Source organism: Cygnus atratus, chromosome 8 (assembly GCF_013377495.2).
Source record: "Cygnus atratus isolate AKBS03 ecotype Queensland, Australia chromosome 8, CAtr_DNAZoo_HiC_assembly, whole genome shotgun sequence".
Lineage (NCBI taxonomy): Eukaryota > Metazoa > Chordata > Aves > Anseriformes > Anatidae > Cygnus > Cygnus atratus.
The window spans coordinates 13,592,963-13,619,910 of record NC_066369.1 but is presented as its reverse complement, the minus strand read 5'-3'; the positions used below and the strand labels follow the sequence as shown (position 1 = coordinate 13,619,910).

At 38.6% G+C, this 26,948-nt stretch overlaps 1 protein-coding gene across 3 annotated transcripts in view; it reads right to left on the bottom strand.

Moving 5' to 3' along the window:
• The window catches only part of BRINP3 (BMP/retinoic acid inducible neural specific 3), a 252,538-nt gene that overhangs the window by 60,810 nt on the left and 164,780 nt on the right, over positions 1 to 26,948 (bottom strand). For all 3 annotated transcript variants that reach the window (XM_035537312.2, XM_050712418.1, XM_050712419.1), the window contains 2 exons: positions 17,779 to 17,884; positions 14,349 to 14,585 (listed from right to left, as the gene is read on the bottom strand). In XM_035537312.2, coding sequence (XP_035393205.1) covers positions 14,349 to 14,585; positions 17,779 to 17,884 — 343 coding nt within the window. The remainder of the gene's footprint in view (positions 1 to 14,348; positions 14,586 to 17,778; positions 17,885 to 26,948) is intronic.

The window sequence follows — 26,948 nt, the reverse complement described above, 5'->3', positions numbered from 1 at the left end:
CACATAATGCATAGGACATAATTCTTATGTGTAGATTTCAGCATAACCTTTGTCATCCCCAAAAGCTACCTTTCTTGTTCTTGGCCATGTTGATAACTCCTACACCTTGAAATCTGGTCGTTGTGGTTTAGCCCGGCTGGCAGCCAAACACCACACAGCCGTTCGCTCACCCTCCCCCCTCCCTCTCCGGGATGGGGGAGAGAAACGGGAAAGTGAAGTCTGTGAGTTGAGATAAAGACAGTTTATTAAGACAGGGAAAAGAATAACAATAATAATAATAATAATAATAGTATTAATAGTAATAATGTGTACGAAATAAGTGATGCACAATGCAATTGCTCACCACCCGTTGACCGATGCCCAGCATATCCCCGAGCAGCCGGCCCCCCCCTCCACCCCGGCTAGCCACCCCTATATATTGTTCAGCATGACGTCAGATGGTATGGAATACCCCTTTGGCCAGTTTGGGTCAGCTGTCCTGGGTCTGTCCCCTCCCAGCTCCTGCTGCATCCCTAGCCTGCTCGCTAGCAGGACAGAGCGAGAAGCTGAAAAGTCCTTGGCTTGGTGTAAGCACTGCTCTACAACAATTAAAACATCAGCATGTTATCAGCGCTCTTCTCATTCTAATCCCAAACATAGCACCCTGCCAGCTACTAGGAGGAAAATTAACTCTGTCCTACCTGAAACCAGGACACCGGTTTAAGCAAATAAACACATAAATATGTCACAGAAGGATAGTTCAGGAAAGAGAATGAGTTGAACTGAAAATGTTCTTGCATTGAAGTAAATAACCAATGTTAAGCTGTTACAAAAAAAAAAAAAAAAAAGATTTAAGAAGCTACAAATCAGAATAGACAACATTGCCTACAAGAAAAGTGAGACCATGGAGTGACATCCCTCTTAATGAAGTCCAAAGATGCCAGAGAAGATTGGAATTCCACCAGGAATGAGTTTGTCACGAGCTTTGAAGTGAATTACATTATGTCCTGTACATGGTGGACATAAGTAGAATTGTATTAGATCAACCCTTCTGCTCCTCCTCTTATTACTATATCATCACAACATTTAAAGTGTCTGAGAATGCAAATACTGTGCAAATCTTTAATAGGTTGATTTGCCAGGTGCTGCTTAAGCAAGAGGTATATAATGCTTCTAGGTTTGAAATAGAGGCAATTATATTGACAGGACCTGATGGGCCATATCCTCATTTTTTGAATCAGAGATGAACAATTTAGATATTGACTCTCTGAAGAAATTCTGCACATCCCACCTGTTCATTTTATTAAAACAGTGACACCTCTGCAGGGGTGAGGTGGGGAGTATCAGTCACAGAAGGAATGACAGCTTGGTATATTGATTAAACTTCCTGACAACCACATAGGGAAGTTAATTACTGGGAGGAAAATTAACACCTTTGCAAGATAATAGAGAAAACAATAATTATGTTAGGAACTCCGGAGGCTAAATTTTCTTGGCCTTGAGCCTGAGGCTGTGAACGCTGTTTTAAAGAAAACCACTGCTCTAGTGCTCTGGGGCAAATAGTTTGAACCATATTGATTGAAGTCTTTATACTCAGTGATTAAAAAGCACCTTCAACTGCCAGTGAGTCTTTTGAGACATTCCACAAGGAGTCTTTCTATTAAGATTTCAAATGAGACTCACTCTGCATTGCAATTGGTCTATTCTGGTCAAGAGAAAGGCAGACTGTGCTACCAAAATGACCTGTGCAATTATGCCTTATATGTGCCATGTAAGATGAGATTGCAAGGACCTTCTGACAGGTACATTCTCTCTCCTGAACCAATAAAAATTAAGCTTATTAGAGAGCAAGATGAAATCTGCTGCTTTTATAAACAGAAGAAATCCTTCAGTATTCCATTTTAATTTCAGGTTTATTTTTTGTAGCTTATGCTACATGCATATGAGTTAAAATACAGCAACTGGAAAAGTAGTAATATGTCACTGAACCACAGTAAGAGAGAACTTTAAGTGGATATTGTTTTCACTGTAAATGGCAGTGTGGAACTTTATATTTACTGCCTGTCTGTAGTGCAAAATCAAACCTATGCAGGTCACAATGTTATTTTTTAAGAATTGGAATCTCAACACAGAGCCTCAAAGTCAGTCTGGGCACCTTTCTTCTATTATAATTGCAAGAAGTTTCTTCTGATCAGAACATATATATAGCAATACCTATGTTTGATCTGACATTCCTAAATTAAACCTTTAAAAAACTTAAAGTATCATCACAGTAGTTTACACATGAGTTATTGAAGGCACTGTTTGGATCTTAGGGTTGTCATGCCTACTGGTAGTAAGTGAGAAGTCCAGAACTCAGGCTGAGGTATACACAATGTAGTGAATCTGCAAGCTTGGCAGATGGGAAAAATTACCTTTTTTACTTGTCAGCTAGGTGACTGATTTGAAGATAGCAAGAGGCAATAAAAAGAAATTCCACAATGCACATTTTTGCTAAAGCAGTGTTAGAAAGAACTTGCACTGGGGAATAGAAAAATCAGTGCCTTATTGGGATGGCAAACCAAATTATATTAGAGTCTCCTGACTAAATGGAGGGATTGTTAGTGTTAAACATCACACATTAATTTCAGACTTGCTGGAGTCATCCAACATAAAGAATCTGACACAGTATAATCACTGTAATGTTTTAAAGAGTTTGTGTGATGGAGAGGAAGAGAAAGAATGAGCCACATTACCGACACTGGTAGCATTCCTTAACGCGTTACTGGGTGATATTAAAATAATTCAAAATTAAGATGATTTCAAAATGTCACCTAACAACATTTTATGAAAAAATGAAAAAATCTATTATTTATCTTATGATGCAAACTTCTTTCCCTCAGGTTTACTTTGTCTTACACTTGGACTTACATTTTTCTTGAAGTTTTGGATTTTTTTATTAGCTCTCATCGTAATGTATTCTGTCAACCAGATGTCAAAGATTTCTGTCTTTAGCACTACACTCTCATATATAACTTTACATTTTATTTAACTGGCTTTTTTTGTATCTGTTTTCTTTCAGTGTATATATATATATGCAGGCAGTGGAGATGAGGAGAGGATATCCCCCTCAATGTCAATGAGCAGCTGGAGTGCATGGAGCTCTTCCTTGGGATGGCTGAGGAGCTGACAGAGAGATGATGGGTTAGGATTAAAGGGAGGGCAGGGACAGGTGACATTATAGTGGGGATCTTCTACAGACCAAGTGAGTGAGGCCCTCTATAGACAGATAGGAGCAGCCTCATATTCACAAGCCTTGGTCCTCATGGGGGACTTCAACCATCTCATCGCCTGTTGGCAGGGCAACACAACAGGGCATAAGCAATCCAGGAGATTCCTGAAATGTGTCAATGGTCACTTCCTTCTCCAAGTGATACAAGGAGAGGTGCTATGCTGGACCTCACTCTCACCATCAAGGAGGGACTGGTGGGGAATGTGAAACCCAAGGGCAGCCTTTGCTGCAGTGACCATGAAATGGTAGAGTTCAAGATCCTTGGGGCAGTGAGGAGGGAGCACAGCAAGCTCACCACCCTGGACTTTGAGAGAGCAGGCATTATTAGCCTTTTCAGGGATCTGCTTGGTGGATGTTGTGGTTTAGCCCGGCTGGCAGCCAAACACCACACAGCCGTTCGCTCACCCTCCCCCCTCCCTCTCCGGGATGGGGGAGAGAAACGGGAAAGTGAAGCCTGTGAGTTGAGATAAAGACAGTTTATTAAGACAGGAAAAATAATAACAATAATAATAATAATAATAATAATAGTATTAATAGTAATAATGTGTACGAAATAAGTGATGCACAATGCAATTGCTCACCACCCGTTGACCAATGCCCAGCACATCCCCGAGCAGCCGGCCCCCCACCCTGGCTAGCCACCCCTATATATTGTTCAGCATGACGTCAGATGATATGGAATACCCCTTTGGCCAGTTTGGGTCAGCTGTCCTGGGTCTGTCCCCTCCCAGCTCCTGCTGCACCCCCAGCCTGCTCGCTAGCAGGACAGAGCGAGAAGCTGAAAAGTCCTTGGCTTGGTGTAAGCACTGCTCTACAACAATTAAAACATCAGCATGTTATCAGGGCTCTTCTCATTCTAATCCAAAACATAGCACCCTGCCAGCTACTAGGAGGAAAATTAACTCTGTCCTACCTGAAACCAGGACAGTGGAGTACCATAGGACAAAGCCCTGAAGGGAAGAGGGGCCCAAGAAAGGTGGTTAATAGTCAAGGATCACCTCCTCCAAGCTCAGGGGTGATGCATCCCAACAAAGACAAAGTTGGGCGAAAATACCAGGAGGTCTGCGTAGATGAACAAGGAGCTCCTAGGAAGCCTACAGAGGGTAGAAGCAAGGACAGATAGCCTGGGAAGGATACAGAGAAATTGTCTGAGCAGCCAGCGATCAGGTTAGGAAAGCCAAAGCCCATTTAGAATTAAATTTGTCCAGGGACATCAAGGGCAATAAGAAAAGCTTCTACAGATACATTGATGATAAAAGGAAGAGTAGGGAAAAAGTGGGCCTTCTCCAGAAGTGGAAGGTGACCCAGTTACCTGGGAAGTTGCTAAGACACTATCTATCACAATTGAGAAATCGTGGCAGTCTGGTGAAGTTCTCAGTGACTGGAAGAGGAGAAACATAACCCCCATTTTTAAAAAGGGAAAAAAAGAAGACACAGGAAACTACAGGCCTGTCAGTTTCATCTCTGTGCCTGTCAAGGTCATGGAGCATATCCTCCTGGAAACTCTGCTAAGGCACATAGAAAATAGAGAGGTAATTATTGACAGCCAACATGGCTTCACTAAGGGCAAATCATGCCCCAAAAATATCTTGACCTTCTATGGTGGGGTTACAGCACTAATGGAGAAGAACTAATTGGATTTATGCAAAGCATCTGACACTGCCCTGCACAACATCCTTCTATCTGAATTGGAGAAACATGGATTTGACAGAACAACCACTCAATGGATAATGAGTTGGCTAGATGGTCAAACTCCAGGAGTTGTGGTCAATGGCTCAATGTCCAAGTGAAGACCAGGGATGGGTGATGTTCAGCCATGGTCCGTATTGGGACCGGCACTGTTTAATGTCTTTGTCAGCAACATGGACAGTGGCACTGAGTGCACCCTCAGCAAGTTTACCAGCAACACCAAGCTGTCTGGTGTGGTTGTCACACTGGAGGGAAAGGATGCCGTCCAGAAGGACCTGGACATGCTTGAGAGGTGGGCTTCTGCTAACATCATGAGGCCAAGTTCAAGGTCCTGCATCTAGGCCGGGGCAACCCCAAGCACAAACATAGGCTGGGATGAAAAATGGAGAATTGACGGAGAGTAGCCTGGTGGAGAAGAACCTGGGGGTGTTGGTTGATGAGAAGCTCAACATGAGCTGACAATATGTGCTGGCAGCCCAGAAAGCCAAACATATCCCGGACTGCATCAATAGCAGCATGGCCAGAAGGTTGAGGGAGGTGACTCCCCAACTCTACTCTGGTCTTAAGAGACCCCACCTGGAGCACTTTGTTCAGCTCTGGGGCCCCCAACACAGGAAGGACATGGATCTGTTGGAGTAAGTGTCCAGAAGAGGGCCACGATGATCAGAGGACTGGAGCACCTCTCCTATGAAGGTAGGCTGAGGGAGTTGGGGTTGTTAAGCCTGGAGAAGAGAAGGCTCCTTATAGCAGCCTTCCAGTACAGGGGGCCTACAAGAAAGCTGGGGAAGGACTTTTTACAATGGCATAGTCCTAATAGGACAAGGGGAAATGGCTTTAAATTGAAAGAGGGTAGATTTAGATTAGATATAGGGAAGAAATTCTTCACTCAGAGGGTGGTGAAGCACTGGAAGAGGTTGCCCAGAGAAATTGTTGATGCCACATCCCTGGAGGTGTTCAAGGCCAGGCTGGATGGGGCTTTGAGCAACCTGGTCTAGTGGGGGGTTTCAACCCTCCATAGCGGGTGGGCTGGAATTAGATGATCTTTAAGTTTCCTTCCAACCCAAACCATGATTCTATGAAGACATCTTTTTAAATTGTTGTAGGCATACTATTTCCTTCCAATGTATTTTGTACTTTTACTGAATGTTTGAAAGAATAAATTTTCAATTTCAAAGCACATTACTTTTAAAATATTATTTGTAATTGTTGCACATCTCCTTGTCCCTTGTCTTTTAAGGAACTATTCCAAAAGAGATTTTCTTGCTTTTGAGGAAAGAAAAAAAAAATCAACTGCTAAACACTTGGGAAACATGCAATGGATAGGCAGAAAGCTGCCATTGTGTGTGAGCTATGTGAAAATAAATGCTTGGATAGAAGATTTTACTTCGATGCTTTCAGAAGGTCTCATAAATATTAGCGATAGAAGAAAAGAAATTATTAAAATAAACTTTAGCCATCTTCTATGCCTCTAACAACCCTATCATCTATGTCCTTATTTATTTTAATAGCTGTTTTTAGTTTAAATAAAATGAAAGGAAGTTACAAAATGGAGTGCTAACATTTCTTTTAGGTGACACTGGACAAACCACCTTAAAAGAAAATTGATACTATTTAAATTATTTGAATGAAGTGGCCAGATTTCAAAAGGTACTCAGCAGCCTACCACACCAGGATTGGTCTTTGGTACAGACAATGCATGATAATATTCTTATCCCTGCTATCAGAATCCAGAGCATGTGGATGGATATTCATGCCTTCCATCCATTTTAGAGCAGCGTATCATGATTTCTATAAGATGATAAGATGACATGTTAGAATTTGCTTCTTTGCATTGGTAAGTCTTGCTAAAAAGAGTCTCCAGACTTGCAAAATCAGCAATGTACAACGAGTACATGTTCACTAACAGCATCACACACATCTTGTAACCAAAAGCTTTTAGAGTCCTACATAGTTTTAAAATTTGGGAATATTCCTAAGTAATCTTCTGACACGCTTTACTGTGTGAAACTAATTAGCAGTTGAGTGTTTAGATCAAACATTTTTCCTGAATGGGAAAGATTAAGTTTACAGAGCAGATGGAGTAGGAGGGGGAACTGGACATTGTCCTAACAAAAGGAGTAAAATAGGTAGGGATACAGGAATAAGTGACAACCTGAAATGAGCAACACATTGAAAAGGGATATAGTCCTGCCCTACCCCACATAGGGCAGTACTATAGGTGTACAAGTGAAGATTGCAGTGCCTTAATCTAACTAACATAACTGGACTTCATATTCTGGGATCTGAGTGAAACTTAGCAGTTTTTGATAAAAGGTCAACTAGTTTATCTAGTTCTCCTTTTAGGCTACAAATTCTTGTAAAATGATAATTTCATGCAGACAAACAAAGGATAAAAAAAACCTCTGCTTGATTCCATTAGAGGTTTTTAGGTCATGGTTAGATGATATGGTGTAAGAACACAGTTTCTTGGAACAATGTTCTCAGAGAGAACTTTGCTAACACATTAATGCATCCAAAGGCCTCAAGAAACTAATGAAATCTTTTAATAAAGATTGAACAGTTTTAGGATGGATTTTCAATAAGGAAATAGCTGCTCATCTTGCAAGGGTAGTAGCTAAGTTTGAAGGCTACAAGATATGATAAGGAATAAACAGATGGCTCATAGTAAACAACTTAAAGTAGCTCCTGTCATTTCCTTGAGAGAGAACTTAGTACATATCCTGATATTACAAGGTTATATAAACTCATTGATCTGATAGTGATCAAGTATTTCTGGAGGGCAACTAAAGAGATGAAAAAGCCATCCAAATTTACTGTGAGATAAACCTATTGCTATGTGTCCTCCAAAATGAGATTTGAATTGTTATAAGATGCCAGGAGAGCCTGAGTGAAATGAAATCAGCAAGTAACAATTAATGATACATTCCAAACAGGAATTGTAATTAGTTGTCTAATCTATATCAATCTTATTTGCTCAAAAGAGAATTGTCCCTACCAGAAAACCCAAACTGTGGACCAGAGTCATCTTAAAAGAAAAGCAGGCGAAAATCTTTGACGTCATACATGCTTTCATTTCACCCAATTTTCCATTCACCTTACATGATTACTCACTGTGGTTGAACTTGTATGCAGAGTGGTCATACTAAATTTTCACCTTTATGCAGTTTTAATGTACAAAACCTTTGACTTTTAACTATGTACACATTTTTCTTTTTCATCTCTTGATTTAAAAGGCAAAGTAATATTGTAAACTGGCTAATTTGGAAGAGAGCAGTAAGCCCTAGAAAACAGTCATCTTTCCTTTCTTCCTGCCTTCCTGCCTGCCTTCCTGCCTGCCTTCTTTCCTGTCATCCTGCCTGCCTTCCTGCCTTTCTGCCTTCCTTCTTTCCTGTTTTCCTGCCTTCCTGCCTGCCTTCCTTCCTGCCTCTTTTTTTTTTTTTTTTTTTCTTTCTTTCTTTCTGGAGATTCAGATGGAGAGTTTCAAACATACAAACTAAATCTAGCTACCCATTGATTTTAAATGGGATTTAGGCACTAAAGGACTGCCATTTTTCACTTTAAAAAATCTATTCCTCTGTTGTTTTATCTTGAACAGACAGAAAAAAGTGATAACAATGACTGGAAATAAGCAATTTTAAATAGACTATTTACTTCCTCTTTAGGCTAAATTCCGTCCACAGATAAAGTGCATGACCTCAAGTGAACCCAGTAAGTTTTATAGGTCTTTATCTGGGGAAAAAATGTCTCTGAATTCAGAGAATTATTTTGTTATATGTAAAGTAAGGAAGGGTTAGGGTCGCAGGAAAGTTGGGAAGTAAATACACTTGTATTTAACTTTATGTGCATCTGGAGTTCCGTATAACCTCGTAATAAGTGTAAAAGTATGGAAATAATCCATTTATTCCTCTGCAGTTTGGCATAGGCTATATAGGCCAGTAGTTAGTGCAATGGATTGTCCTGTGCTTACCTACTCAGATTCCAAATTCTTAAACAATCTAGACATCCTTTTCCCTATTCTTGTCTAGCTAATTTATTTTTATTCTAAATTGATTTCAATAAAATAACATAACATACTCTTATCGCAAAGGCTTACTTACATTGATTAGACAAAGCCTGAAGTATGTACTTCCCTCATCAAAGTTACAGAATATCTATTTAAAACATTAATTTTGTCTAGTAACAGTCACTTTTGTTCTCAGAACACACAGTTAACATGAATCAGATATTGCAGATATATTATTGTTCGTAATTTAAAGTTTTCACAAGGAAAGGTCTAATTTTTTCAGAATATCTCCCAGTAATCATTGTTGCTGGAAATGCTTACAGATTATGTGTGACAGTACTAGACAAGCATTTCAGGTGGTGACATATGATTTATACAGGAAGATTGAATGAACCACGACTACATTTATGTCAAATGTTCACATGACAACTCTTCTTCAACAAAGTGCAGTCCCAAGTGCTGAACAAGGTTTCTTATGCAAAATTGTTTAAAAGTAGGAACAGAGATTTTCTAAGCTACAGATGAGATGTAGACATGATGCTTTATATATTTATTAGATTAAAAATAATTCAAGGGCTTAAATGTACATGTGGCATATGGCTTATTGATACTGATAAATCATATTTCACAGTTTATTAGTTAATGTAATTACTAGCAATAACCTAATTGGCATATGTAGGTAAAGTTTTCATGTTAGTTATTCACATAGCTAAAAAGATAAAGAGAAAAGATAAAAAGATAAAATTTCTAAGTTTTTTAAAAGCATAGAATTTAACTCTTACCTGTTTGCCTCCTGACAATCATGGCTCAGTCCTGAATATAGGACTACTTGTGTCTGACAATGAACTATTCTAACTTGTAAGTTATTCGATGTCCCTGTAGATCTTGCCATAAGAATTCTCCACAGGTTCCAATATGTGTATAACCAGTATTTTCAGGTAACTAAAATTGCTGCTAAGTAGGTACCATCAATTCTTCAGTTATTGAATAAGATTTCATCCTGATCAAACAGGACAAAATTTGATAAACAAATCTGTGTCCTTCAGTAGAGTCAATACACTCATCCCAGTTTGCAAAGCAGTAAATGATATCATGAATCCAGAAATGCATAAGGGTGTTAAAGTAGCCGTTGACAAAATGCTGCTTTTATGTACACAAAATGAAATATAATTTCATGCTTTTATAATCAGTACTTATATATTTTTTTAATTTTATAATTAATTTTATATAATTTCCAGGCAGAAATGTTCTCCAGAAAGAATGTTCTGGTGTTCTCATGTCAAGAGTAAGACCAGAGCTTGGAACAAGACCTGAGATCTTCAAAAGCAGACTGAGATGCAGACATCAAGTCTCACTAACAGTTAAAGTACTGAATATGTAACTGATATAGGGTCTTTAGAAATTTTTTAATTTCTTTAACAACAAAACAGCGAGTGTAAAAGTAAAAAGAACATTGATAACATATTGTTTACAGTTAATTATTGTATTGATATTTCTTTTCTCCCATACTCTTCCCATGATCACTGAGTAGTCACAGAATCACAGAATCACAGAATCACAGAATCACAGAATGGGCGGAGATGGAAGGGACTTCTGAAGATCATCTAGTCCAACTCCCCTGCTGAGCAAGATTGACTAGAGCACGTTACGCAGGATGGCATCCAGGCGGGTTTTTAATATCTCCAGAGAAGGAGACTCCACAGCCTCTCTGGGCAACCTGTTCCAGTGCTCTGTCACCCTCACGGTAAAGAAGTGCCCCCTCGTATTGAGCCGGAACTTCCTGTGCTTCAGTTTGTACCCGTTACCTCTCGTCCTGTCACTGGGCACAACTGAAAAGAGACTGGCTCCATCCTCTCGACACCTTCCGCTCAGAGATTTTTATACATTAATGAGGTCTCCCCTCAGTCTTCTCTTTTCCAGGGTAAACAGGCCCAGCTCTTTCAGCCTGTCCTCATACAACAGGTGCTCCAGTCCTCTGGTCATCTTCATAGAGATCCTCTGAACTCACTCCAGTAGTTGCATGGCCCTTTTGTACTGGGGACCCCAGAACTGGACACAACACTCCAGGTGGGGCCTCACCAGGGCTGAGTAGAGGGGGAGGATCACTTCCCTTGGCCTGCTGGCAACACTCTTCTGAATGCACCCCAGGATATCATTGGCCGTCTTGGCCACAAGGGCACACTGCTGACTCATGGTCAGCCTGCTGCCCACCAGGACTCCCAGGTCCCTCTCTGAAGAGCTGCACTCCAGCAGGTCAGCGCCCAGCCTGTACTGGTGCTTGGGGTTATTCCTTCCCAGGTTCAGGACCCTGCACTTGCCCTTGTTGAATGTTCCTCTTGGCCCAACCCTCCAGCCTGTTGAGGTCCTTCTGAATGGCAGCACAGCCCCCTGGGGTATCAGCCACTCCTCTGAGCTTTGCGTCATCAGCAAACTTGCTGAGGGTGCACTCCGTTCCATCATCCAGGTCGTTGATGAATAAGTTGAACAACACTGGACCCAGTACTGACCCCTTGGGGACAACGTTGCCTCAGGCCTCCAACTAAATTTTGCACCACTAAGCACAACACTCTGAGCTCTGCCATCCAGCCAATTGCCAATCCACCTCACTGTCCACTCATCCAAGCCATGCTTCCTGAGCTTGTTTATGAGAATGTTATGGAAGACAGTGTCAAAAGCCTTGCTGAATTCAAGGTAGGCCACATCCACTGCTCTCCCCTCAACTACACAACTAGTCATCGCATCATAGAAGGCTATCAGATTGATTAAACATGACTTCCCCTTGGTGAATCCATGCTGACTATTCCTGATCACCTTCTTGTCCTCCACATGCTTGGAGATGACCCCCAAGATGAGCTGTTCCATCACCTTTCCAGGGACGGAGGTGAGGCTGACTGGCCTGTAGTTGCTTGGGTTCTCCTTCTTGCCTTTTCTGATGACTGGCATGATATTGGCTTTCTTCCAGTTCTCAGGCACCTCTCCTATTCTCCACAACCTTTCAAAGATGATGGAGAGTGACCTAACAATAACATCGGCCAGCTCCCTCAGTACCCATGGGTGCAGTCCTTTGGGGCCCAAGGATTTGTGGATGTCAAATTTGCTTAGCTGATCTCTGACCCGATCTTCTTTGACCATGGGAAAGTCCTCCTTTCTCCAGACTTCCTCTCTTGTCTCCAGGGTCTGAAATTTCTGAGGACTGATCTTAGCAGTAAAGACTGAAGCAAAAAAGGCATTCAGCAACTCTGCCTTCTCCATATCATTTGTCATCAGGACACCTGCCCCATTCAACAGGGGGCCCACATTTTCCTGTTTTCCTTTTCTACTGATGCATTTGAAGAAGCCTTTCTTGTTGTCCTTGACATCCCTTGCCAGACCTAATTCTAAATGGGCCTTAGCCTTCCTTGTCGCATCCCTGCATACTCTGACAGTGTCCCCATATTCCTCCCAGGTGTCCTGTCCCTTTTTCTACATGCTGTAAACTTCCTTTTTCTGTCTGAGCTTTGCCAGGAGCTCCCTGCTCATCCATGCAGGTCTCCTGCCCTCTTTACTTGCCTTCTTGCTCAAAGGGATGCACCAATCTTGAGCTTGGAGGAAGTGATACTTGAATATTGAGCAGCTATCTTGGACTCCCCCTTCCTTCCAGGGTCCTAAACCATGGAATTTTTCTAAGTAGATCCCTGAGGAGGTTAAACCTTGCTCTCCTGAAGTCCAGGTTCGCAACCTTACATTTTGCCCTGCTTCCTCCTCATAAGATCCTGAACTCCACCATATCATAGTCACTGCAGCTAAGGGGCTGCCCCCTACCTTCACATCTCCAACTAGTCCTTCTTCATTTGTTAGTACAAGGTCCAGCAACACACCCCTCCTTGTTGGCTTCTCCACCAACTGTGCCAAAAAAAGTTGTCATCAATGCACTGCAGGAACCTCCTGGACTCTGTGTGCCTAGCTGTGTGATCTTCCCAGCAGATATCAGGGTGGTTGAAGTCCCCCATGAGAACCACGGCTTGTGACTGAGAGGCTACTGGGAGCTGTCTGAAGAAAGCTTCATCTACCTCCACTTCCTGATCAGGTGGCCTGTAGCAAATACCCACAACAGTGTCAGCTGTGGTAGCCTGCCCTTTAATCCTTACCCATAAGAGCTCAACTCGCTCTTTGTTCAGCCCTGGGCAGAGCTCCACGCATTCCAGTTGTTCTCCTGTGAGAGAACTGTGTTCTTTTGTTCTCTTGCTGTTCTCTTCTGTTCTCTCGTAAACAGCAACTCCACCACCTCTCCTTCCTGGCCAGTCTTTTCTAAAAAGCACGTAGCCTTCCATGACAGCATTCCAGTCATATGAGCTATCCCACCTTGTCTCTGTGATTGCAATGAGATCGTAGCCTTGTGACCACATGCAGATCTCCAGTTCTTCCTGTTTGTTACCCATACTAAGCACATTGGTATACAAGAATTTCAGGGAGCTGAAACACTTATTGCTGAAATGCTGAAATGCTTAGTCATTTTGCCCCTCTCTGCTACTTACTCATCCTCTTTCACCAGTACAACTCTTTTCAAACTATAGTTTCTGCTTTTTCCTTATCTCCCCCATTTATCTTTTTTCTTGGTGATTTTTCCCAGATCTGCTTAGATCTCTTACTTTTCCCACCATCTGGCTAGGCAGCTGTTACTGATATCACTGAGTGAAAACAGTTGTTCAGAAGCTGATTTTACCTGTGGTTCTCATTCTCTAAGGGACTGGAAATTCTGAAGATCAGGACAGATGAAATGATGTATGAAACAAACCTTGATGCTTTAGAGAAAACCAATGTGGTATAAACATGCTGTAGTGGCAACATGGATAGGCCCAGTGTAAGCAGAAAACACATGAAGATACAAGTTATCAACTACACTGGGATAACTATTAACTATTTGGTAAATCAAAGGCAGGCTATGCTCTCTCTGTCCCTTGGCATCTCTGGAGGTATGAGATAAAAAGGAAGTACAACTCCGACCCAACAGAGCAAAATGGATGTGAAATGAAACAGTTGTTTCAGCAGTATTACAGAATAAAAATTCAGAATACCTGTGTCAAGTATACGCAACCTGACTTGGTTCCCCATTTGATTTGCTTTCTGCCTGCTCCAGCACAATTCTTGCTCCAGTAGGGACCAAGTCCTCACAGACGTGGACTCCACAAAGTATAACAGATGCATACTCAAACACAGCCTGCTTAAACTCTAATGTAATTACACAAACTGATCAACATGATGTGATAAAAGCACTTCTTATCAGAATGTTTTAATAATTAAGACTGAGATCCAGGATGTTTACCTTTAGATCTGTGAACCATTCTGGATACTTCAGATGTAGTCTGTTGTATAAATACTATTTATAATACAGAGCCAAACAGACAAAAATCTTATAAAACATCTCACCAGATTCTTCAAATTCACTGTTGTATGCATTCCAAGTTTCACTTATGCGGAGCAGATTTTCTTCCATGGCTTGAATGTCCATGTAGGGACAGTTGCACTCTGGGAATTTGGGGCCACACTGACACCAGCAGTCATTGTCCTTGCAAATGAACTCCCCCTCTGAATTGCAGGCAATATAGCTCAGAGCTGCCTGGACAAAATGTTCTTGAAGATACTCAGGGAGGATGACCTGAAGACCTGAAGGAAACAAAGTACTGTATTATTAAGCCCAAATGTATATTCAAGTCAAGCAATTTCCCATACCTATATAACACGGTAATAAATAAATAAATAAATAAATAGAAAGCTAATAATAAGCTACAACAATAAACTATATCATTTACTTAGAACAATTTATATATATGTCTAGCATTTGCACCATGTCATGTATTTCCTTCCCTAAGAATTAATTTCAGATATATACCTTACGCTCCTGTCTCATTATGGAACATCCATTCCAGTAGATAGTAACTTGTGTTCCTCACATTGTATACTAGTGTAATTTCTTTTTTCTTTTACAGACTCAGCTGTAGGAGCTTTTCAGTAAGGAAGCATGCAGATGAATTGCAATACTGATACTATGCAGCTAATACAAATTCTGAGAGTGCTGGAGGGAAAGCAGCTTTGAAAGACAACAATGAGAGTAAAGAGGCTGTATAACCAGAAAAAGAGAGGTTTGAAGACAAACATTTCCATTCTGTATTGGACTTGTTTTCCATGTTGGCTTTGACATAAGTAGGTACGCCTGAAATACAGAAATGTCTAAATTACTCTGGTTATTTCTCCATGATTCTGTAGACACAAACTAAGAATAATCAGAAAATTGAACTGTAGGAAACTTTAGGAAAATAAAATTTTTAAAATATTTCATTTTGTAAAACATCAATACATAATGGCCTATTTTCAGCAAGGTACTGCAAAAATATGTGTACAATGATTCATTATGACCAGTAAGTGTGTCAGTTTGAGCAAAATCAGATAAACATCAATTTTGTTATTGACTTTTTTGAGTGCATGCATTTATAATGTGGTTTACCCCTATTTCATCTTTCAGTACTTTAAGCAGACTTTGCAGGATGGGACCTCATCCATCACCACAGAAAGTCCTCTGAATACAATATACATTGGAATTAGCTCAAATCAGGTGTTATCAAATAGATGTTTATGCTCCTAAAGGATTTCAAAATGCTAAGAGACAGTCAGCTGGATGTGTGGGTAGGGCTATAAAACCCTAAGAAACAGAATTCATTCTTAAATCAACTAAAGCTTTAGCATGGAGAAGGGATGGAAGATCTAGCTACCATGTTGTTTAAAAAACTAACATGCTATGCCCCAAATCCCTTTGCAAAGTACTTTCACACTTTACCCTGTCATGACAGGCAGAAGCCTTATAAAATCATGTTTCACATGTATCAGAATGTATGTGGTTCAGATGTATCAGAACCACAGAGCAGGGAAATCAAAAATTCAGAATATCTGTGACCAGAAGTTTATTCATCTGAAAATTTTGAGCACTGTTAACATGATTTCACTGATGGGTATTTTATACAGAAGCATTGTAAATTAATTGTAGCCATCAGTCCTTTAGCTACAACAATAGTCAAACAATCAGAAACAAACAAACAAACAAAAAACACGCACAGCAAGATTTTTGATTTATTACATGTAGCTATATTCTGAAGTAAAAATAATTTTTCTGGAACCAGTGGGGCTTATTTGTAGGCCAAGTAACTTCTCAGTATATTAATTGTTTATTTATGATAAAAGGTACTTGGACAATTTCATAGAGATTTATTCCTAATTTTGAGGTAAATAAAAAAAATATCTTCAACAGTAATTTTATGACTTTTCCAAGTAGAAAGCCATATTCAAACGCATGATAATATTGCTAAAACCGGGTCTGTCTGTGCTTTCTTCTGCATCATATCAAAACTTGTAAAACTCTTGCGGTATCAAAACTTGTATAACTCTTGTAAAACTCTTGACTATACTTTTTAATGTAGCGGTATATTAGTGAAAACCCTTGGTATTATGAAAGTAAAAGAAAGCCCAGATAAGCAATCCCACCTTGTTCAATTCCTACACGGTAAGCATGAAATAGTCTAAGCAGTTCTGACACTAAATTTCTTATGACAATCTAATGGCATGTGTAAAACTGCTCTCTGACCGATGCGAGGATTGATTTCCAAATTTTAACTGAGAAACATGCAAATGCTGGAGACCATTAAAAAATTGTTGTTTTTTTTGTTGTTGTTTTTGTTTTTTTCTGGAGATATTTCATTGCATTTCAGTGAAAATGACAAGTTCTTTTAAAAAATAAAAATTATATATCGTCTGTGAAATCATTGTTTAATTTAATGGCTTTAAACCTATTCTCACCTTCTGGAAAGAGAAAGGAAAGGCAAAAAACAACCCTCTCCTCCCTTCCCCCCACCCCCGAAAAAAACAAAACAAAAAAAAAAATGGATGTATTAGACAAGAAGATAATCTTTCCCTGACAGACAATCTTAATAATCAGCAACAACTTCATACTATATGTCCAACTGAGATATGAACCAATACTAAATTTTTTTACAGCTGGAAATAATTGTGAAGCTACCTGTAACAGCAAACTGAGAACCATATTCTTCTCTCTTTGTATATACACAGGTATACACAAAAACATAAAGAGAATTAGTCTGTTTTCAAAATAATAATAAAAAGTTGTTCGTGTTACATTTGCGTAACTGAAACAAAAAAACAATAACTACTAAGGGCCCTAGAGGTTCACTTTCAAAAATGTTTAGGTACCTAATCTGCAATTTGGGATATGTATCTGTTGGAATTAACAACAAATGAATTAGAAATTAATCCTCTTTATATATACATGTGTATATATATATTCCTTTTTTTTTTTTTTTTCTGTTGAGTGAGATGCCTAAACTTCTAAAAGTCCCAGAGGAGTCTTTGGACTCTGCTTTATTCAAAGCCTTTGTATATTTATGTCCTGCTCCTCCAGTGACTACATTTGTTCCAGTGGGGTGACTGCATGACGTATAAGCCACTACTCAAAATGTGCAAAACAGGCTGAACACAGTAAATGTCATTCTCTGCTTGGTAGAATCCGTGGGAATTCAAGCTTTGTAAAAGGTGAGCAAGTCGTTGCTAAATAAGGCTGTAAAATGTTAACAGCATTATTCAGATTATTTTCTGATGGGCACAGAAATTGTTTCTATTTCAAAGGCAACATGAGTTACTGCCATTTCTTTAACTTTGCCTAGAATATACTTATTGGGGAAGGAAAAAAAAATAGAAAGAAAATGACCTTTCATGAGGTGGAAAAAAGAAAAACAAATAGTGTGATAAATGTCATCCTGTTCCAAAACAGATTAATGAAATTGTACCTACATACCTTGCAACTGAATCTTATTTTCAGGACTCTGAACCAGAACAGAACTGACAGAATCTAGGTTGTCATAGTTACTGCAGCCAAGAGGACCAGTCCGCGTTTCTGTTACCTGATGGTAAGGGAATGGAAAAGCATTTGCTGCATTATTCAAAACAGACTGAAGAGTTCAGAAGCATGTTGCATAAAGTTTCCCTTTAATTCAGCTGTCTGTACATTTCAGACTTAATTAAGGTGAAATAGCTCATTTTGTATATGACAAGTATGATTGTAAATGTTTTACCAGTACAACAAACTTGGGAGAGTGCTATTTCTATAGAAGGGAAGGGGCCAACAGTCTACAGATGATTTATTTCTTCATAGCTATGGGAATAAGAATGAATTTAATAAATATGGTTCATAAAAATGCAGACTATGATTTTCATTGATGAAACTTCTGCACATGGCAACTCCTTGTTGAAATCATAAAGAAACTTCGACTTCTTCTGTATAGCACAGCAGGATTCAGAAGTAAAAACCTTTTATGAGCTGTGCTTATAATGGTGATGGTGGGATATCTTTCATCTGGGAAAGATCTAAAATAAGATTAGATGTAAGACTCTAGACATCCTGGCTATTGTAATCACAGAATCAATGACCACAGGATCAAAATACATCTAAATTTGTCAAAATAATATCACCACAAATAAAGCTTTGTCTTAGCAGTGGTGGGTTGTGCTTGGCAACATACAGTTTGTTAAATGAGTAAATACATTATTAATAATAATAACAATAATAAAGGCAAGTGATTTATATACTTTATGGAATATTATATATGATACTTAAGTGTCCAGAAACCAATTATAAAAGCTAATTTCTTTTTAAATGCCACAGTAAGTGAAAAAAATAGGGCCTAATCCAGTTTCTCTGCAATTAATTGCTACAGCTTTTGAAGCTCTGCTGTGATGCCCAGAGGGCAGGCTGGCAGCTCCACAGCCAGCCAAGCAGTGTCTCAATGGCTGTTATAGCTTCTATAGGTAGCCGAGGAAAAATCTCGAAATCTCAGGTGGGTATACCAAGATCTCACTTTTTTTTAACTGGATTGGATGCGGTAGAAAATTCATGGCTTTGGAATTCCTTCCCCTTTATACCAACACCAGAAAGAAAGAGGACGTTGAAAGAGGAATAAAAGTAATGCAAAAGCTCTAGCAGGAAATGCTGGCCATGGGATATCTTCCCAGTCCTCTTCACTGCCAAAATACAACTAATTCCTGTATCGTCCATTCCAACAAGACACTATCTTGGAACTTCCTCGCTCTCGTTTTTTTATCGTCTCAGAGATTTTGGACATTTGCATCTATTTGTTTATTTGCTTCAGCTCTGAATACAACTGCTTCTATTGTTTCTTACTTCAGGTAGTGTATTCTACCCTGAATCTCCTGGAGAATAAGTCTAAATTAGGGGGTCAAAGAGCTCATTTCCAAAATTTACACCTCCACTGAGCAGCAGACGTCTAACATTAACTCTTATGAACAGAAGGAAGCCTACTATTTAAACAATCTGTTTTGAAAAGAATATGGAGATTTACTAAAATAATTCATGAATGTTTATGTTGTTTAGGATCACCCAGTGGTCTTACAGTGTCTGTGCTACCACCAGCATGTGTGAGTGGCTGCAGCTGGATCATGCAATTCCTTAAACTACTGAGATTATCTATACATTGTTTCATATTTTCCAAGCCCTAAAATTTTCACAAAATAAGTGTGAAATCTTACGCTATCCCAAGTTATTGGCCCCTTTCTGTCACTCTGAATTAGTATTCCTGGGAACTGAGAAGGATATCCTTTGCAATGCCATCAGCCTGTGGGGAGGACACGTTGAAATGGTTTCAGCCTAATCTGGTAGCAGAGTGCCAGCCATGCAAGGAAATAGATGTAGTCAGGATCTCTACTCCCTGCCCAAATTTGGCAGTGTCTGATATTTATGCCAAGGCCAGATTTACCTCATTTTTTGCTTAATCATCCTGAATCAACATAAAAATTCTTGCATGGATATCAGATTTGTGTGGGACACAGCCAGAACAACAACTTTGATTTATCCTTGACCCTCCAGGCCCTTTCTTCTCCCAAGTGATCAAAGTTTCATTCTAAAATCCCATTTTTTATCGTACTCAGAGCCCATATAAGGAATACTAAACTGTTTATATAGTATCAAAGACAGGCACCTACATTAAATAAGATAAATAACCCGAAGAAAATAAAATAGGAATGAAGGTTGTTATAAGTTTTATCCTAGTTCTGAAAGATTATGTTCAGCATTTATCTCTGCAATTCTTTATACAAAGATCCATTTATTTTTGCATTTTTTTAATTATTATTTTCAATCATTTGTTTATAAGGCAATGCAGCTTCATGAATTCATCTGAAATGTAGGAACTATAAAGACAGTTTTACAAATTCCTATTCATTCTGTTTATTCTTATGCTTCCTGCAATTACAAAATAGAAAAGGTTAGTAAGTAGTTGTATAATTATATCTCTTTTTTTCCATGAAACTTCAGGTCTTCACTTGGATGATGCAAAACACAGATAGCAATAACCATTGTTTTGATTATGGAAGTGACAACACTTGGTGTATCTAGGTGTGCACAGAAGCAGAAGGGAAATAAGTATCATTAAAAGGTATTGGTTTTTTTATTATTGTTTTCTAAGGACCAGTCATATAAAATCACTGATTCAAATGAAAATTAAATACATGGGGAAAAAAAAAAAAAAAGAGCAGGGTTAGATTTTGTTGTGGACATAAACTCACAGAAAGGGCTACGTTGACCTGACACTCATGACTTACTGCTCATTGTAGGTAAACAATAAAATATTGTTTTAAAATAATAATAATTTAAAATAATAAATAAATAATGTTCTAAAAATAGAGCCATATAAAAGGCCTTTTTCTAAGCATTAGATTTTCACTGAAATCTATATATTTCTATTGTGCATTCTTTTACTTTTCAAAGTACTCTAGCCGTCTTCCATCTAATCCTTTTCTCTAGTATTTTAAGCTTCTGTGTACAGAACATATTGGAAGAAGAAAATAGACTGTATAGTTCCAACATAACTCCAAACACCAAAAACAGATAAAAACAGTTATAAAACAGCCAAACTCCAGCTTTCCATGGATGGCACTTCTAGTCAGAGGCCAAAGTTACATATACTGTATTATACCCTGCACAAGCCCTACTCAACAAAGATTGCAAATTGGAAGAAAAATGTGAGTAGTCAATAAATGAAATGTGGATTACATAAGAAATCTTTAAATTACTTACAAATTATTTGATCAAGTGCAAGGATTTTATTTTGGGGAAAATCCTTTAAGTAGAAAAGCAGACTACAAGGGCGAAAAAAAAAAAAATGTGTGGGGGGGTAGAATCCAAATGAGTTAATTCTGTCTCAATGCAGGTGTTACGAAAATCACTGATAATTTTGCATTTTCTGTCTGTCACAGGAAGAAGATACAATGATAGAAGAAATGTTGGAAAGGAATTGGCACTTCTTTAAGTATCTTCCAAACACAGAAGTATGACTATATTCCGTTCCAGGATCAGAGCTGAAGTGTTTTGTCTGAAAGTGTACAATAAAAGCTAAGTCAAAAACAGGAGGGAAAGGTTAAATGTAAATAGTGTATGCTAAGATGCAAGTATAGTCCAGAAGTGATTGCAGATGAATAAAGATAAATAAAGATGAATAAAGAACACTGATTTGCAAGAGCTTGATCCACAGTCTGTAAAGGACACTAATTCACAAACCAAAATACAACAGAACAGTTATTTAATAATGAAAAGCCCCTAAGAATCAGTAACAAAATATCTGACGTGAACCAAGCAAACTATTCTCAAGTGCCTTGTTTTCAAAGATTATCACAACACACGTTTCCCTGGGCAGCAGGATTTTCAGTTCCCAGAAATAAACTGTAACATGTGGCATTAATGAGACAAATGCCTACAGTTTTCAGTCTGTTAAAACTCATAACCATGGTGATAATGACCCGATTATAAGTGCACTGAGTATATACCTCCCAGCACTGCTTAAGGGCTGAATTCTTGTGATATCAGTGGGTAGTATTTCCCTGGGAAACTGTACTTATTTTGTCCATGATAATTAAGCCTACAGAAGGTTCTCCTAATAAGAATAAAATATATTTCTGCAGAGCTTTTTTTTTTTTTTTTTCCTGGTGTGTTCTTTGAAATACACATAGCTAATATTCTTAACTACATGCCCATCCAGAGATGGTAGGCTGTCTTGCATAAAGGACTGTATTCTTTATGAAGACTCTTTTAAAATGTATTTGGCTTCTAAGGAAGATAACTAAGCACATAAAGGAGAAGGAGACAATGCTAGTCACTTCAAAATAGGCAGCTGCATTCATATTCATATTACCCTCTTTAATATTTTAAACATTTAAATAATGACTTAGAGGAAATTCTTCATATATATGTGATACCACTGTTGGAAGAAGGTATCTTCTGAATGACTGGTACATATAGAAGAATGAACAAAGGCATGGCAGGAGAAGAAACCCAAGGAAAAAGACAAAACTGGAGTGATTTAATATTTTGGAGCATCATCTGATGAAGAGGAATAACTTTTTATGCAAGGAATAAATTGTTAGGTAAAACTAGATCCTGCCACCATCACTCACTAAATAAGTCCTTTCCTTCATAAATCATTCAGTGGGATTAATTGCATAGTAACAGTGCTTGGCAGTTCCTAAAATAATTGGAAGTCCCCAGCGTAATTACACATTAGTTAACCTAGACACAATGGCATCCATAGTCCAGTAGTGCTGCAAGGGGGCAAGGATCACTTCATGGTGGTAGGCAAAGGTCTGTAAGGGATAAATCATACCTGTGAGCTACAAAACCAGGTGTATATGTGGCCTTGATATGGAATAGAAGGGTCACAAGGGGCTGCCTGGCTGGATGTTATCACAGCACATATTTTTCATCCCCTGTTGTCTTTAGAATTTTTCTGTATGACTCCCTGTCGACCCTACCTTCAGGACTTGTCTTCCAGCCCATGTTTCCTCACCTTGTCATCCATGTACATTCAAGTCAATGCTCATTTCACTTTAAGAAAAGTTGATCACATGAATAAGACCTAACTGTATTTTCTGTTTAGAAGTGGCTCTCCTTCCAATGCAGTGGGGTGGTTTCATGCTGATGGACAGCTAAGACCCACCTTGCTACTCTCTCACTTCTCAAAAGAACAGTGGGAGAAAATATTACGAAAAGAGAGTCATGGGCTGAGATAAAGACAAGGAGATCACTCACTAACTATCATCATAGGCAAAACAGATTCAGCAAAGGGAGCTTCATATAATTTATTGTCTATTACTAGCAGACTAAACTAAAAGGAAATTAAAATCCTTCCCTTACCATCCACCCTCTTCTACTTCCTCCTTCCAGGTGGTGCAGGGGAGTAGGGAATGGAGGCTGTGGTCAGTCCATAACGCTTCGCCTCTGCCACTCCTTCACGGTCACTCCCTGCCCCTGCTCCACGTGCGGTCTCTCCCACGGGATGCCATTTTAGGAGTTTGCTTTTTGTTGGTGGTAGGCTTTTTTGTTGTTTGTTGTTGTTGTTGTTGTTGTTGTTTCTTTGATTTTAGAATTGCTAGTATTCTAAAGCAATACCTCATAGGCATGTGACATTTTCAACACATTTTCCATCAGCTGTGTTGTTAGTATAAGACTGACTTTTTAGTTTGATGAATCCACTAACTGAGAAAATCTGGAATCACTACCATCCTATTTTTCTGTCAACTGATGTTATATGACGTAGCAGTCAGTAAACTTGATGTTTCAGCAAATGAAATAAATTGCAAAATGTTCATTAACCAGGAAAAGTGGGATAAGAACTTCTTTCAAATTTTGGGGAAGGAGACAACTTTCAGTTTCACTGAACACAGCAATAAAACTTACCAGTGGATCAGCATAATCCCTCTCACTCCTTTGTTTCTCTATTCTCAGGAATGCACTGTGAGCTACACTGCTACATTACAATGACAAAGAATTGAAAGGTATTATCCCCACATTAAACATTAAATACCTTGGAAATCAGAATATTTTATGAATTGGAAATTAACTCAGACTATCTTAATTCTGTTCTGTTTTTACACTCTTATAAAAGATAACAATTTTGGGGGACTATTTATTTTCATCTGATACAGAGCAATCACTTGTCAGTTCAGGTCTATTTTCCACTATTTCAGACAACAATTTGTTAACTGCTAATTGCAGGAGGATCCACATGAACATCTACAAACTTTTGAATCTATGCTGTGCCATGGGAAATTTAGAGAAGAAATGAAGACAGTCAGGAATGCACCAGCTTTGAGCTACCAAAACATATATAAGTTAAACAGCTTTCTAAAGACAGCTGGGATAGAGGTGGGGAAGGGAAGAAAAAAGGATTATTCCTTGTGCTATTCCATAACACTAGCTCTGCAAACTTTGCAACACTTCTGAGGCTCTGGAACTTGAAGCTGAGGAATTACCCCAACTGAAATTGCTGGCAACATTGACAGTTCTGACATTGGAGCCACAATCTTCCCTTTTCAAGGACATTTTAAATCCACTGTGTATCAGATGCCATATTCCCATGTATCTTTATCTGAAGCAACAGGAAAGCTCCCAGAAAATTAGGCTGTCTGGGTAGGAGTGCCAAAACCTTTATTACCTGCACTTCCAGGAATCAAGGGTTGCATCAGCCTTATGACAAATAATGAGGATAGGCATTCTCATTGAAAGAACAAGTTATTCTTTTTAACAACTTTTGAGGAATACATGAGAGTAAAGTTCTCTTATGGAGAAGTAATGGACTTCTTAGTCCATTAAAATGCTTAGTGCAATAAAAGCTCAATATTTTATATTTGTTTACACTTAGATACTTCTGCTAACCCACATCTTGAATTAATACTACTAGGATTTTTTTTCACAACTTTTATTGCATAAATAGAAAGGCGAGCAAAAAATAATAATAATAATAAATGAAATCTATATATTTTGTTTACAAGATAAAATTAGATACAAAAAAGAGCACCGGTTACAAATTAAAATAATATTTAATGGATATAAAAATCTCATGGTGTCTGCAGAATGCAAAAGCAAAGAAGCTCAATGAAGTATAGCCTACTCCCTAGCCCTCACTTCTTTTCCAAACATAATAAAATTATTATATAGTGCACAAAAAGCTCCAGAAAAAAAAGTCCTGGGATGCATAATGTAAAGGGACACCTGTCTTTATTTAGCCCAACTGGAAAATCCCATGCAAGGACTTCCCAAAAGGATTAGGAATAGGATTTATATCTTCATTGCTCAGTTTCAATATACAATGCTGAAGATACTGGGATTTTTCATTGTGTCCCCATCGGTTTTAAAAAAGATAGAACAATTTCACAATTTATAAGACTCACAGATATTATTAGTCATAGTAATACTGCAGTTGGATGGAAAATCATTGTCTTAGGTTGGGAACGTATACACAAAAATATAAAGTCTTTCTAGAATCAGAATACGAAGTCAAAATATTCCTTTGTGAAACCACAGGAAAAGAAGGTCAAGATTAATATAAACATTATTTCTGCATAGTTTTTAAACATTTTGCTTTTTACCTGTGGTTGTTTTTAAAAATTATATATATTAAATTTTTAGAAAACAAAAACAAAAAAAACCACTTGTATTAAAAAAAAATGTGTTAAAGATATTAGGACTTAAAAATAACACGAAAAGAAGTACAGTCTTTAAGCTCAAAAATCAAAGTAATAAGAATAGGTTAATTAAGATCCAGATTTTCCACAATCTTACCTAATATTGAATATTTCAGTACAAGTTTAAAACTTATTCGCAATGTCTTTGATAGCATTATTAAAAATTTACTAATTTAAGGTATTCCCACATTTTATATTTCCTCCTGTCAAATGCATATAAACTACAGAATTATTTTTGCTGGCCATAGCACTACAGTTCCTAACATTCAGCACCTCACATACGTTGACATCTGCAAGAAGGACATTTTACATGTCCACTTTATTTTACCATACTCCAGTCAAATTACCCCTTTTGGGATTGTCATTCTAACCTCTCAAAAGAAATCACATTACTGTCCATAATATGCATGTCTGCTGGTTTGCTCTCTATGTAAAAAATTGAATGCTTTTAAGGATTTATTTTTAGGTTCTATCCTTATTACTTCTTGTCCATTTATTCCTTCTGGTAAATGACTGCAACACATTTGCCCTTTCTGATTCATTATTAATGCCAAGTCTCCATTTATAGTTTTGTACAATTCTTATTTTTATGTGACAGTTTTTTACACTTTTTTCCTGCCTATCAACTTATCAATTACAACTGATCTATAGTTTAATCATTAAGCCCCTCTCAGATGTTCAAACTAAAGGGAAATTCTTGGCTAAATTTGTTGTAGAAAATCAAAGCAACTTCATATTGAAGTTCTTAACTTCATTTAATATGAAGTCTCCTTTTTGCTAGATTTTGCTAGCTAGTTTAGGTTTATTGTTCTGTAACTCTGATTAATTGTGCTGTTCCATTACTATTGTGTAATTTAATGTGTGGGAAAAGCAAATACTCAGCCTTTAAATCCCATGGATTTATGTAAAGGCACAGAAAAAACACTTGAGATGGGAATCTGATTCCAAATTTTGCTGCAATAAATACATATATTGCTGACGATACTAAACTGGGAGGAGCTGTTGACTCTGTCAAGGGTGGAAAGGCCTTGCAGAGAGATATGGACAGATTGGAGAGCTGGGCAATCACTAACCACGTGAAGTTTAACAAGAGCAAGTGCCGGGTCCTGCACCTGGCACAGGGCAACCCTGGCTATACGTATAGACTGGGCGATGAGACACTGGAGAGCAGCCCTGCAGAGAGGGATCTGGGGGTTGTGGTTGACAGCAAGCTGAATATGAGCCAGCGGTGTGCCCTGGCAGCCAGGAGGGCCAACCATATCCTGGGGTACACCAAGCATGGCATTGCTAGCCGGTTGAGGGAAGTGATTGTCCCGCTCTACTCTGTGTTGGTGCGGCCTCACCTCGAGTACTGTGTGCAGTTCTGGGCACCACAGCACAAAAAGGACATGAAACTGTTGGAGAGTGTCCAGAGAAGGGCTACAAAGATGGCGAAGG